This window comes from Drosophila tropicalis, unplaced genomic scaffold (assembly GCF_018151085.1).
Source record: "Drosophila tropicalis isolate 14030-0801.00 unplaced genomic scaffold, ASM1815108v1 contig_158, whole genome shotgun sequence".
NCBI lineage: Eukaryota > Metazoa > Arthropoda > Insecta > Diptera > Drosophilidae > Drosophila > Drosophila tropicalis.
This window is the reverse complement of record NW_027172602.1, coordinates 2,231,730-2,244,260: the sequence shown is the minus strand read 5'-3', so window position 1 is coordinate 2,244,260 and position 12,531 is coordinate 2,231,730. Positions and strand designations below refer to the sequence as shown.

General features: G+C 40.7%; 1 protein-coding gene across 1 annotated transcript; it reads right to left on the bottom strand.

Annotated features, from left to right (window-relative positions):
- Window positions 1–2,729: 2,729 nt before the first annotated feature.
- B-H2 (homeobox protein BarH2) lies at window positions 2,730–12,300 on the bottom strand. The gene is given in 4 exon segments (XM_068302998.1): window positions 2,730–3,776; window positions 5,530–5,785; window positions 10,923–11,255; window positions 11,257–12,300. Coding segments are annotated over 4 exon segments (2,037 nt in total). The 5' UTR covers window positions 11,936–12,300; the 3' UTR covers window positions 2,730–3,007.
- Between the last annotated feature and the right edge of the window lie 231 nt (window positions 12,301–12,531).

Genomic DNA, 12,531 nt, shown 5'->3' with positions numbered 1-12,531 from the left:
AATAATTTAAAGCTAAATTCGAGACACAGACATAGACATCTTACATACATACATATGTATGTATGTATGAATGTAAAACCCTTCTTTGGCATCATTCAATATCTACCCCACTTTCTGTATGTGTGTGTGTGTGTGTGGGTGGATGGGTTTACGGTTCTTTCCGGCATCTAAATTCGTTAAACACACGCACCAAAAAAAATGCCAAAATTTATTGATAACGGAAACTCGAAATTCCGCCATTTCAACGAAAAACTGTTTTGCGTTCATTGTGCGCAACAAATTGCCTGTGTAATGAATAGACCCCACCACTCTCTAGCCACCCAAGCCACCTAAACCACCCATCCTATATACCATACCATACCATACCCCATACATGATGTCCTGTGACAAATTTGCCTCACAAAGAAGTCCAAAAGCATAAATAATAAAAAGAAAGGGACTCAAAGGAAAAGTTGTCAATTAGCAGGGGAGATGACGTCGACGTCGAGGACGACGACGACGGCGACAAACGACGGCGAACGCATTGCACTAGCTTCCGGTGTGAAAGCATTTTGTCAGTTCGGATGCACAAAAGAAGAAGTCGCCGCCGCTAACGAAACAGAAGAGGAAGATAAAAAAGACATCCCCATATTAGAGATGAAAATGCAAATGAGATGCAAGAAACATAAAAAAACGACAAAACGACAGTAACCAAAAGAACTTTCATCACAGATGATGTAAGATTTCAAAGTAATGTTGGCAAATTACATCATGTGATGTACAATGTTGATGTAAGCTTTTCCAATTGCACATTTAATGATATCTCACATCGAAAATATATATTGAAAGGCATCTTACATTAAAAGATGTAAAATATTGATGTTATTCAATAATAACTCTCTTATAATTCTCAATTAGTTTTAGCTCCATCTTCCTCCACAATGTCACCAAGGCGAAACTTAGTGACAATTGAATTTAAATCAATAAAAAAAAAAAAACTCGTTCCACCGATTTCATACGCATAAATACGTAAATATTTCGTTGGGCAAATTTCTCAGTGGAAAAATGGAAACTAAACTAAAACTTTCGCACGGTCTGACGACGATTTGACGGGCCACTCATAAATTTATAAGTACCACACTCTTATTCGGCACTCGTTCGGCTTTTTGGCACTCAATTCGAACAAAAATTGTTCAAATCGATGCGAACTGAAACCGCAACAAATAATCAATTTGTTACAGAGGCGTTATGCAGACGACTCCCAGACTGGCGAAGGAATGAGGAACTCCCAGGCAGAGGAACTGAGTCACAGGAACATTACGCACAATATTCATAGAGAGACCCTTTGCGACCTATTTGAGACACTTGACGGGCCGATTCGTTTGTTTCCCGCTGTTGACGCAGCCACTTCACGCGCAAAAGTCAAAGTCAGAGTCAGAGTCTCAGTTTTTGGTTTCGGTTTCAGTTTCAATTCCAGTTCTCCGAGTCCTTTGCGGCCTCCGAGTGGATCTCAAGAAGGGGTTGGTCTTTGGCCCTGGTTGTTCGATTGCTGACAGTGGGCAGAGCAAATTGCATTCGCTTAGCCAGGCAACCCCATAAATTAAATCATTAACATGAGTGAAATCAAAATGAAATTGTCATAAAAAAAAAGTAACGAAAATGGCCAGCGGCAGGCAGGCAGGCAGCATGTAAACAGGCTACATAAACAAACAAAGCAGAGTAGGGCAACCTAGAGATGGCACATTTCAATGAAGGTTCAAGTTCATTAGCACAAACAAGCTCGTTACTGGCTACTTTTTCTCTCAGCAACAGGCAAATCTTTCTCTTTAAGATCGAAAAAAGTAGTTATCGATCTTTAATCATCACTTACCTATCGATACATTTACTTGTTGACATGTTATCGATCCTCTAATGAAAAAAGCACTTATTGATCTTTAATCATCACTTACCTATCGATACATTTACTTGTAAAGATGTTATCGATCCTTTTAATGATCAATTACTTGCCGATAATATTTACTTTTTGTTTAATCAAACGATTAATCGCCAAGTGAGTCGTGACTGTGTCTTTTGGCCATCTCTATGAAGCGACCTAACCCCGTTTTCAATAGAGGGTTGATTGAAATTCCCTTCGCCTGCGTTTTTTCTTTTTTTTTTTTTTTTTTGCAACTCAATTAGAAACGTTTCTGTTCCGGCTTGCCACTCGACGGCGTCGGCGGCAGCGTTGCCAACGTCGGCTTCGTCTTCACATCAAGAGAAGGCCAAGCACTTTAAGAACTTCTCAAATTCGCCCTTCCTGCAGTCTCTCTCCCTCTCTGGTGGTTCTCTAACCTCCTCGAAATGGCAAAATGTTAACAATTTTTAAGTGAGCAGTTTAGTGGTCGCTTCCCAGGCGAAAAGTGCAACAGTTTTTTGAGTGTCCTTTTGCCAAGATTTCTTCCAATCGAGTTCTCGAGAGTTTTGCATTGAAGAGTTCTTCGGCTCGTGTGTCAGCTTGCATTAGGCTCAGGGATTTCCTTTCTCCAAACAAAGAGGCACATTTTTTTTTTTTTCTTCTTTCTTTTTTTATTCATTCATCGACTGCTCTTTTATTTTTTCTTTATTATTATTATTATTAGTACTACACACAATGGAAGTCTTAAGACTAAGCACAAAAAATACAAAAAAAAAAGGAATATATATATATATATATATATATATTTTATACTATATCGTTGTTGGGACTTAACAGAAGAAAAAAAAAAACAGGGTTTTTTTATATATATTTTTGGGGCGACAAAATTTCTTATGTACAATTAAAAAAATCATTTACAAAAAATGTACAAAATATTTCTAAACTTGCTTAGAGACAATTTCTTATGATGGAGCGGGGAGTTGGGGGGATGGGCCCTAAATGTGATTGATAATGCATCGATTTCACTTTGCCTCGGCCATATATATAGATATTTGTGTATATTTTTTTTTTAGTTACATTCTGAGATCCAGCTTAGAGCCAGTTTTTTTGTCTTTTGAAGAAGACAGAGAGCACTCACACCTCAAGGGCCAGATCCTCATCGTCCTCATCACTATTATCTTCCTCGTCATCGTTATCGCTACGCAGTATTTTCCTTGAACCTCTTTCCCCCCTCAGAGCCTCATCGCCACCGCCATCATCGTCTCCATCTCCGTCATCATCGTCGACGTCGTGCTCCAATAGCATTGCCCGTTCGCGACGCGGTGGACTACCCGGATTCAGCGGTGGACTGGGCGACTGCAAATGTATGCCATCCGCACCATCCGACATCGTTAGGCCACGTAACGACTCGCTTTCCCGTTCCCTGTCTCCATCCGTTTCGCTGTTGGCGCTCTGGCTGGTGGCCGGCGAACGTTCGGGTCGCTGGGACATCAATTGACTGGCTGCCGCCGCCGATGAGGGTGGCGGCGGTAGTTGGGGTGGTGCTGGTGGGGCCTGCCCGGCTGCATAGTAGCCACCCAGCATGGAGGCCGTACTGCCGGGCGGTGGCGGTGGCATTCCTGGTATGGCCATGCCGGGCGGTATGCTAGTCGGATACATGCGATAGGCGGAGGCGGGCAGCGTTGGCTTTTGCAGGGCAGCTGCCGCTGCAGCCTGACGGTAATAGATATCAATTGCTGAGGGCGGGGCACCGCCATGCGGTGATTGTGTCGCAGCAGCGGCTGCATATGGCCAGGCACTCAAATAGGGCGTGGCACCGCCATACAAACGCTGGAAAGCCGCATAGTTGCCAGCCTCGGCAAGTAATTCCAATCCCACAGCCGTTTGCCTTTTCCATTTAGTTCTGCCGAGAACGAAAAGAGAGAAAGAAAAAAAACACACCAAATTTTTATTTCAGGATTAACACAATGTCGAGTCAGTGAGTGAGTGAGAGAGAGAGAGGGAGAGGAAGAAAGAAATTTCTATTAATCATTATTCCAAAGCCAAGAATGCCGCCGAGTCATGGTAGCCCCGCAGAGCTCAAAGTCCTTAGTCCTGACTCCTCTTCAACTTCAACTGCATTATGCATTATTAGTGTTTATATTTCGCACTTAATTGTTTTGTCATTTATCTTGTGCCCAGAAGAAAAAAAAAAGGAAGAAGAGGGAACAACAAAATTAAAACCGTTTAAAATTGAACTCAAATCTAATTACTAGCGACCCGCCCCGAATGAGTTTTCAACTTGAAACAGTTGCTCATCCTTTTGCTTATTTATTTTCCTTTTCACTTTATTTTCTTATTTTTTTTGGCAAATCCTTTAATTACTTCCAGGCGCCAGACGCTCCGCCAAATGGTAACAGATCACTCTTGGGCAAATCAAGTGACTTTTCTAAGGATCTGAACCTCATGTCAGTTAAAATCTGTCAATGGCTGAAAAGTAGGCCAAGCACAAAGGACGCATAGATGGAGAATGGAGACCAGAAGTGGTTACCCCCACTCAAGAAGACCTTAGACTCTAGAAGCATACCAATTCCCTACGCTCGAGGACAATCATAGAGGCTGCAGTCAATCAGATGGTGAAAATGAAGCACAACTCTAATGGGGAAAGCGTCTCTACCAGAAGTGAAAAAAACTGCATTAAATGAAGAGGAATGGGAACCATCTTTGAAGAATAGTGCATTCCGATGGGCTCCCTTTAATGTCCTCGTAGATCTGACTTAGATTGTAACTAAATCCTTCGATTAAGAGCAACAACATCCATTACAGATATGATTGGACAGCTTAAAATCATTTCGTCTAATGGATTTTTCTTGGTTTAATATCTCAAGATCGTAATTTACCTGATACGTATATTCGATAGAGTACATTTCGAGTCTTATTCACTTATATTCACTTATCTCTACTCTATATACATATACATATACGCTTTCCATATCCGGTTTGGTTTATGATTACAGTTACGGTTGCGTATTGCGCTGAGGCTCAGGTTCTTTGAGAATTTTCAAATACTAAATGTTGTGTGTTGTTGTTGTACAAACAATTTATAGAAATGTGACAAGTCATTGGGCAATAATTAAAAACGAAAATAGAATGCTATTAAACGTAATAAGGCAGCCAAACAGACAGACAGTCAGTCAGTCAGTCGGACGAACGAGTGAACTGTGTGAACTATCTTTCTTTCTCTCTTTATTATTATGTTTTTTTTCTTCTGTTTTTTCATTTCCTTGTCCGTTTCATTTACTATCCATCTATCCGTCCATCCATTCGTCTAGTTGCAAAAAACGAAAGACTTAGGCAACAAACTTGCGCACGTTGGGCGCAAAAAAGCCAAACAACTCATTTAATAAACTGGCAAAGTATTCTTTACTCCTCTCATTTTACGATTCTTTGCGCAAAATGCAGCAAATTAAGCAATCAGCATAAAAACAAAATGCATAAACAGAAGGAAGAGAAGACATTAAAATGATTTTTATTGGAAAAGTGCGCGAATGGGAATGGGCGCGCCTCGTAAAAGGCGCTGATTAGCGACCAGTTTGCCAGCATCATCTACTCTCTGTTGTAATATGTTGAATTTTACAAAGGATACCGACACACACACACACACAAACTAAACTCACCTGCGATTTTGATACCAAGTTTTCACCTGGCAATCACTCAATTCCAACTTATTTGCCAATTCCATACGATCCTGAACACTCAAATATTTCTGACGTTCAAACGATTTCTCCAAAGTCTGCAGCTGATGATCCGTAAATGCAGTCCGTGCCTTACGTTGCTTTTTACTCAAACTCAAGCTCAAATGTGAAGATGAATCACCATTGGCGGATCCATTGCCATTCTTAATACTATCCTCGCCATCATCATCTTTGCCACCTAGAACAGAAACAGGAACAGGAAACAGGAGAAAAGCATTAGCATAGATTTCTAGTTTTGAAACGAAAATCATTTTGATGTGAGACACAAGCCAAAAATAAACAGAAATACCAATTAACGAAACCCCAAAACCAAAAATAGATAGACTTCTCCGCGACTCTGTCATGCTGTGTGACTGACTCACAATCAGATTATTCTCCCTCCTCTTTCTATCAAATACCCTACAAAATGAAAGTGTTAAATGGGTAGGGATAGTTTTTAAACTCACTTGCTGGAGGAGATGAGACGAAAAGGACATTAACTCGCGTGTCACATGAGACGCGTGCGAGCGCAACAGTTGTTGGTGTTGCCAAAAAGGATGCCGTCTGCCCATGGATCCTTGTTATTATTTTGGTTGATATTGAGCCAAAGCTTGAAAGCAAGTGAACTGTTCACTGATCGATCGGGACAAGGCAAACTGAACACGATTGCCTCGAATCACATTTCAATTTTGCTTACGCCTCAATGCCTCCTTTGACTTTTCGGAGCAGCCAAGTGCCAAAAAAAAAAACAACAACGTAATATTGCTTTGCTTTGACATTCTTGTTTAATTGAAATTGATATTTTGTCAACGAACACAAAAAAAAAAAAACGAAACGAAAAAGAATGTGAATCGACCGAGTGAGAAGAGAAGGAGAAGGAGAAGTGAACAAGTTTGTTGTTCAAGTCATTTGTTTGTAGGGTAATGTGGTAAATTGTATTCACTTGTTAGAAAATACCGTTACATAATAAGTAATTGTTCTTACTGTTGTTGTTGTTGTTGTTGCTGTTGTTGCTGGACTATTTCTGTGTGCAAGGCCCACTAAACGCAAACATTATCAAAATGTTGATAAACGTTTAACAACAACCAGCAAAACAGACGAGGCAGAAAGATAGACAACACAGCAACAACAACAACTACAACAATAATTAAAATGCAAAATGCAAAAAGGAATGAAAAAAACTAATTGCAAGTTGTTGCTGTTGTTGTTGTTGCCGCGGCTATTATTGTGCAATTAAATGTAGAAGAAGCAAACGAAGCAACCAGAAGCAGGTAAAACGCAAGCCAAAAAGGAATGAACTGAAAACAGAATACAAAACTTAGTCGTTTTCCACTATACCCTAACTAACTAAAAGTACATACGATTAGCTTAAAACGTGTCTGAATTGGCTTAGAATACATGTGAATGATCAACTGGCATGGCAAATACTATATACTCTTCTTGCTGTAAGGGTATCTCTCCCTCTTGCAATAGCAAATGATGAACACAAAAAAGGAAGTCTCATCGCTGCACACTTAAGCATGTTTAATACAGTTTAGCCACAAGCACTTAACTACAAATGCGAATTGCGAATGCGAATGTGAATGCGAAACTGCATATGAATGAATGAATGAATGAGTGAATGAATGAATGAATGAATGCATAGAGCAGGAGGAGGGCAGTAAAAGAAAGGAAGACAAAGTGCAACCCTCTCACTCTCTCTCTCTCTCTCTCTCTTATAGATATGGGAGTGTGGCTCAGACATTGCGGAAATGCTTGGCTAACTGCGCTTTTTGGCACACACACACACACATTAATATTGGGTACTTGCAAAGTCAAAGTCAGGCAATAGAGCGAATAATGAAACGAATAAAGAAAAACAGCCAAAGAGACGATTAGAAAAGTGTGGGAAGTAATCAAACCAGACCTTAACAATTGGCCAAAAAACCAGCAATTCAGTTAATACATTTTGAATGCTCATTAAAGATGAAAAAGGATTTCAAATGAAAGGATAATTCGAAAGTATTCTAATGCAAAACAAAGGATTCATAACGTATGGAAGACAAGACTTTGGAAATGAATCACAATCAGGTATGCTTTAGTAATTAATTTTAACGCTTTCGTTTTAAAGTTAATTAATCCACTTAATTGGCTCTCTCTCTCTCTCTCTCTCTGTCTCTCTCTCTCTCTCTCTCTTCCTCTCTCTTTCGCTCTCCCAATCTTTGTAAACGATTCAGTAACAAGAACTTAAACATTGTGTTTATGAAAATCTCTTACTAAGATGTTTTTATCTCTGTTTAAAATGAATTCTATAAAATTGTTGAGTTCTCTTTGAATGTTCTTAACTTTTATCCAGCAAAAGATTGTCTATTGAAAATTTCTATAATCAAGTAGATTTAAGCCACAATAACTAACTAAGTACATACTAAATACATACTAAGAAAACACATCAAAAACTAACTCGAATTGCTTTCTTTTCTATAGAAAGAAAGGAGTAGATGGAAATTCATCATCATTCACAAAGAGTAGGAAAAACTGACTTGTATGTAAATGTATGTGTGTGTGTGTGTGTGTGTGTTTGAATGTAGATAATTGTTGCTGTATCTTTAACTGTTGGCTTCTTCTTCTTAGCAATTTGTGCTCATAAACTGTTTAATTGCAAATTAGCAATGGCATTTTCAAGTCCAAGTCCAAGCATAATGAAAGAATAAACAATGTTGCTGCCCTGCCTCAAATTGTTGCATGTGGCTTGGCCATAAAAAAAACAAAACAAAACAAAACAGAAGAAACCTTGAAACACTAACAACAACAACAACAACTCCAGGCCAACAGAAACAAGTTCAACAACAACAACAAAGGATCAAAAACCACTTGCAAAACTTTATCAATCAAAAGATACAAAAGAAAAATTTAAAAAAATGAATAAACAACTTTTATTTCTGCAACACATTTACAATTATCTAATAGCATTTTGTTCTAATTTGTTCTAATGCAACAATGTCTGGAAATCAATTACAAATCTTGCCCTCAAGGTTAGATAATGGCCTAAGCTAAGTATATAGCAATCAATTAATAATCTATAGCAAACAAATTATTTCATAAAGCTTGAATTTAGAATTATCTTCCATTAATTGTTTGTTTATTCATTGAACTCACAGATTATCAAATCATTATAGTTAAAATCATTTAAAATCCCTTTCCATTCTTTCCTTTACCCCTCACCTAAGATATCCCAGTTTTGGGTTTAATACCCTTCCAAAAGATATTAGATATGGTGTCCTTCTTCCTTATCTGTCTATGTCTATATTTTGCTTCATTAAAATATACATTTGGTAGGTGAAAGAAAGAGAGAGATAGGTAGCTCGTGCCTTTTCAGTTATATTCAAGGGCCGAAAGGGTATACAAAATGCGGCCAGAGTTGGAAAACTAAACTAGAATGAACTTTGCAACGTTGAGCAACACTGAATAAAAAAGTGTTTGCATTTAGAAGTTTGAAGGGTATCACGATGTCGTCATTTGATTTGTTATTAACGGTACACACACACACTACACACACCTGCTGTGGGCAGAGTTGGAAAACTAAACTAGATTCAATTTCGCAACGTTGAGCAACACTGAATACAAAAGTGATTACATTTAGCAGATTGAAGAGTATCACGATGTCGTCATTTGATGTGTTATTAACGGTACACACACACACTACACACACCTGCTGTGGCCAGAGTTGGAAAACTAAACTAGAATGAACTTTGCAACGTTGAGCAACACTGAATACAAAAGTGATTACATTTAGCAGATTGAAGAGTATCACAATGTCGTCATTTGATTTGTTATTAACGGTACACACACACACTACACACACACCTGCTGCCTGCTGTTATAGTAAAATTTTGTAATTGGTGGCTCCTCTTCCTCGACCTTCTTCTTCGTCGTCGTCGTCGTCTTCTACCAACACCTTCCCATTGCCTTCCCCCTCCCCCCAGCCACATTTCACTTTTTCCTCTTCACTACTTATTGCTCAGCTAAGCGAGTCAGTTTTTCCTATTTCTTTTGGCCAACCGCACGCCATGCACCTTGCCCCCTCCCCCCACTGCATTGAGGTAAGCTCACTGGCTGTTGTTGTTGTAGTTGTTGTAATCTATTAGGTTTTTATTGCAAACAAACTGCGTGTATTTTTACTGTTATGCCAGAGCAAAAGCAACAAGAGAAAAGCCATGGGTAAAGAGGAAGAGAAACCAACTCGAAAGAGGAAACAGGCAAAATGCAAATACTGCAAAAGCCAAGAAGCAACAAATTTTGAGACTTCTTTGTAATAATTATTTATTTTTCTCTGCTCTTTTGGTGGTCGTCTTTGAAAATAGGCTAAGACAACATGGAAACGTCTAAACGTTACTCACACACACACACACACACACAGAGTCAAATGGGTCTTTAGGCCTTTTGCAAAACATAAAAAGTTATGGTTAAGACGAGTCTCTTCTAATTAGTAACTTAGCCCCTCCCCCCCAGGGTAAAACTTCAAATTGTTTCAGCTACTAGATTTTTCCTTTAGTGTAGAGCCAAAAGACATGTGAATTAACTAAAGTTACTTCAAAGTATTACAAAATTAAGCTAATCTCTGTAACTAATAAAAAGCCTCCTAAGTAGGGAGGGGGAATCTACTCACATTTAGCCAAGGCTGTAACCAAACAAAACTCTTCTTCTTCTTTTATTATTAACAATTATCAAACGTTTAAAAGTATAAATGAATATTTTAATGAAGAATTTCAAAAGAACTTTTCCTCCTACAGAAGAAAATTAGAACTTTGCCTTCTTCCTTAAGGAAATTAAAGGGAAACTATATAAGAAAACGACTACTAACTATATAAGTTTGGGATATATAGAGTAGAATCCGGTTATAAGGACGTAAGACTTACTAATTGGAGTCCCTTTCATATAAGTTTGTATGGGAACCAAGCAATCTCTCATTGAACTTTAGTCGCTTTAGCCGGACGGATATGATAAGCGGACTCTACTGTAGTTGGAAACTATTAACCAATTAGACGACAACTTTCCTCCATACACTAGCCAGGGATTCCAACCTGGATTCAATTGACTGGGCCTGGACTTGGGCAACTCATGTACTCTATCTTTTCAGAAGAAGCTTCCAAAGAAATGATCCATTTGGGAGATTGTATTTGATCTATAATCTATATAAGGATCAAGGGGAGTTCAGTGCCAACAAGGCCTGGGGAAGTTGCATAAACTATTCACACACACACACACACTAGCACACACACACACTTGCACACTTAAGAAACTCAAATCTAAAGAGCACCCTATAGAAAGGGGTGGGGGGTAACGGCGGTAATACTCACCACAATCATCACTATCACTGTCATCAATTGTGCTGGCCTGATCACCGCTAATGCTGCTGCCAGTGCCGGCGCCAAGAAGGACGCCGCTTGCATTGCCATTTTGAGAGCTGCTGACACTATTATTATTGTTATTGTTGTTGTTGTTGTTATTATTATTCGTATTTGTGTTATTGTTATTGCCCAATTGCTGGAGTGTTAACGGTGATCGCGAACGTTCGTCGTGCTGGCGATGCAGAGCCTCCAATTGCTGCAGCTGAAGATGATGATGCTGATGCTGTTGCTGGGCATGATGCGGATGATGGGGATGAGCATGCGGATGCTGGCCATGATGCGGATGTGGGGCCAAGGGCGGCGGGGGGCGGCGGTGGAGCTGATGCCAAATGCGGATGCATGGCATAGTGGGTGGCCGGAAAATGTGCCAAAAGCGCACTGGGAGGTAAATGGTTGGCCATCTGATGGTGTGCATGTAGACCACCGCTCGTCGGTGAATGCCGTTCACGGTAGTGTTCCCGCTCACGTTCCCGCTCCCGCTCCCGTTCCCTCTCAAAGCGCAAAAGTTGCTGCTGTTGCACCAGATAATGTTGCAATTGTTGCTGCTGGTGCTGGTGATGTTGATGAGCGGCCGCCGCCGCCGCTGCCGCTGCAGCAGCCGCAGCAGCCACCTGGTCCCGTTCCTTTAGCCGATCCCGATGGTCGTAGCAATCGGTCTCTGGCGGCGTCAGTGAGCCACTGCGTCGTCCGGACGAGGCTGATGATGATGAGGCGGCAGCCATTGCCGCAGCGGCGGCAGCAGCGGCGGCTGCGGCGGCGGCACTGCCCGCCAATATATCGGTGATCATGAAACGGGAACGTGTCGCCTGGGCGGTGGTTGTGGCGCCGATTGCCGCTCCGACCGTGGCTGGTGGCGAATCACGCGGCATGCCGACGGCGCTGGATGCTATGATGCCTGCGGGCGCTGTTCCAACGGGTGCTACAACCGTTGTTGTGGACATTTCCGGTGGCATTGTGTTCATGTGGTTCGACAACTAGCACCACTTCAGCACACTCGATTCCCACACTCTCCCTATGGCTCGGTTGCTCGCTCGTTCGCTCTCTCTCTCCCTCTCCCTCTTTCTACTTCTCTTTCAATCTTTCTTTTTTCCGTCAATCTTTCTCTCGCACAAACAAAACAAACAAACAAAAAACATAAAAATTTTGCGTCCAAAAATATTTTTATACTTTTGGCAATGAAAAACTTTCTGCACTTTGATTTCGTTTTTTTCTCTCGTTTTTTTCCCTTTTTTGTTGACGCACGGATACGACGTACAATGAGAACCGTTCGCTTTTGCCTTTCGACTGAAACTGAAGCTCCGTACTTGGCCCGGAGTGGCAGTTAGCCAGCCGCTGCTAACAAACAAACTGACAGAAAAACCAGTTGACTGAGTTATTTCACAATGTGCGTCTCTCTCTGTCGTTCCCTCGGCACCTGTCGTGTGGTCCCGCTCACACTTGGGTGTGTTGGCCTGAAGTGTGGTGAGTTTTGTTGGTGCTGTCTATTGCCAGTATTTATTGGTCATAATTGGCAGCAATTGACATTCATTAGACTTCAAAAGCGGGCGGGTGGAAGAAC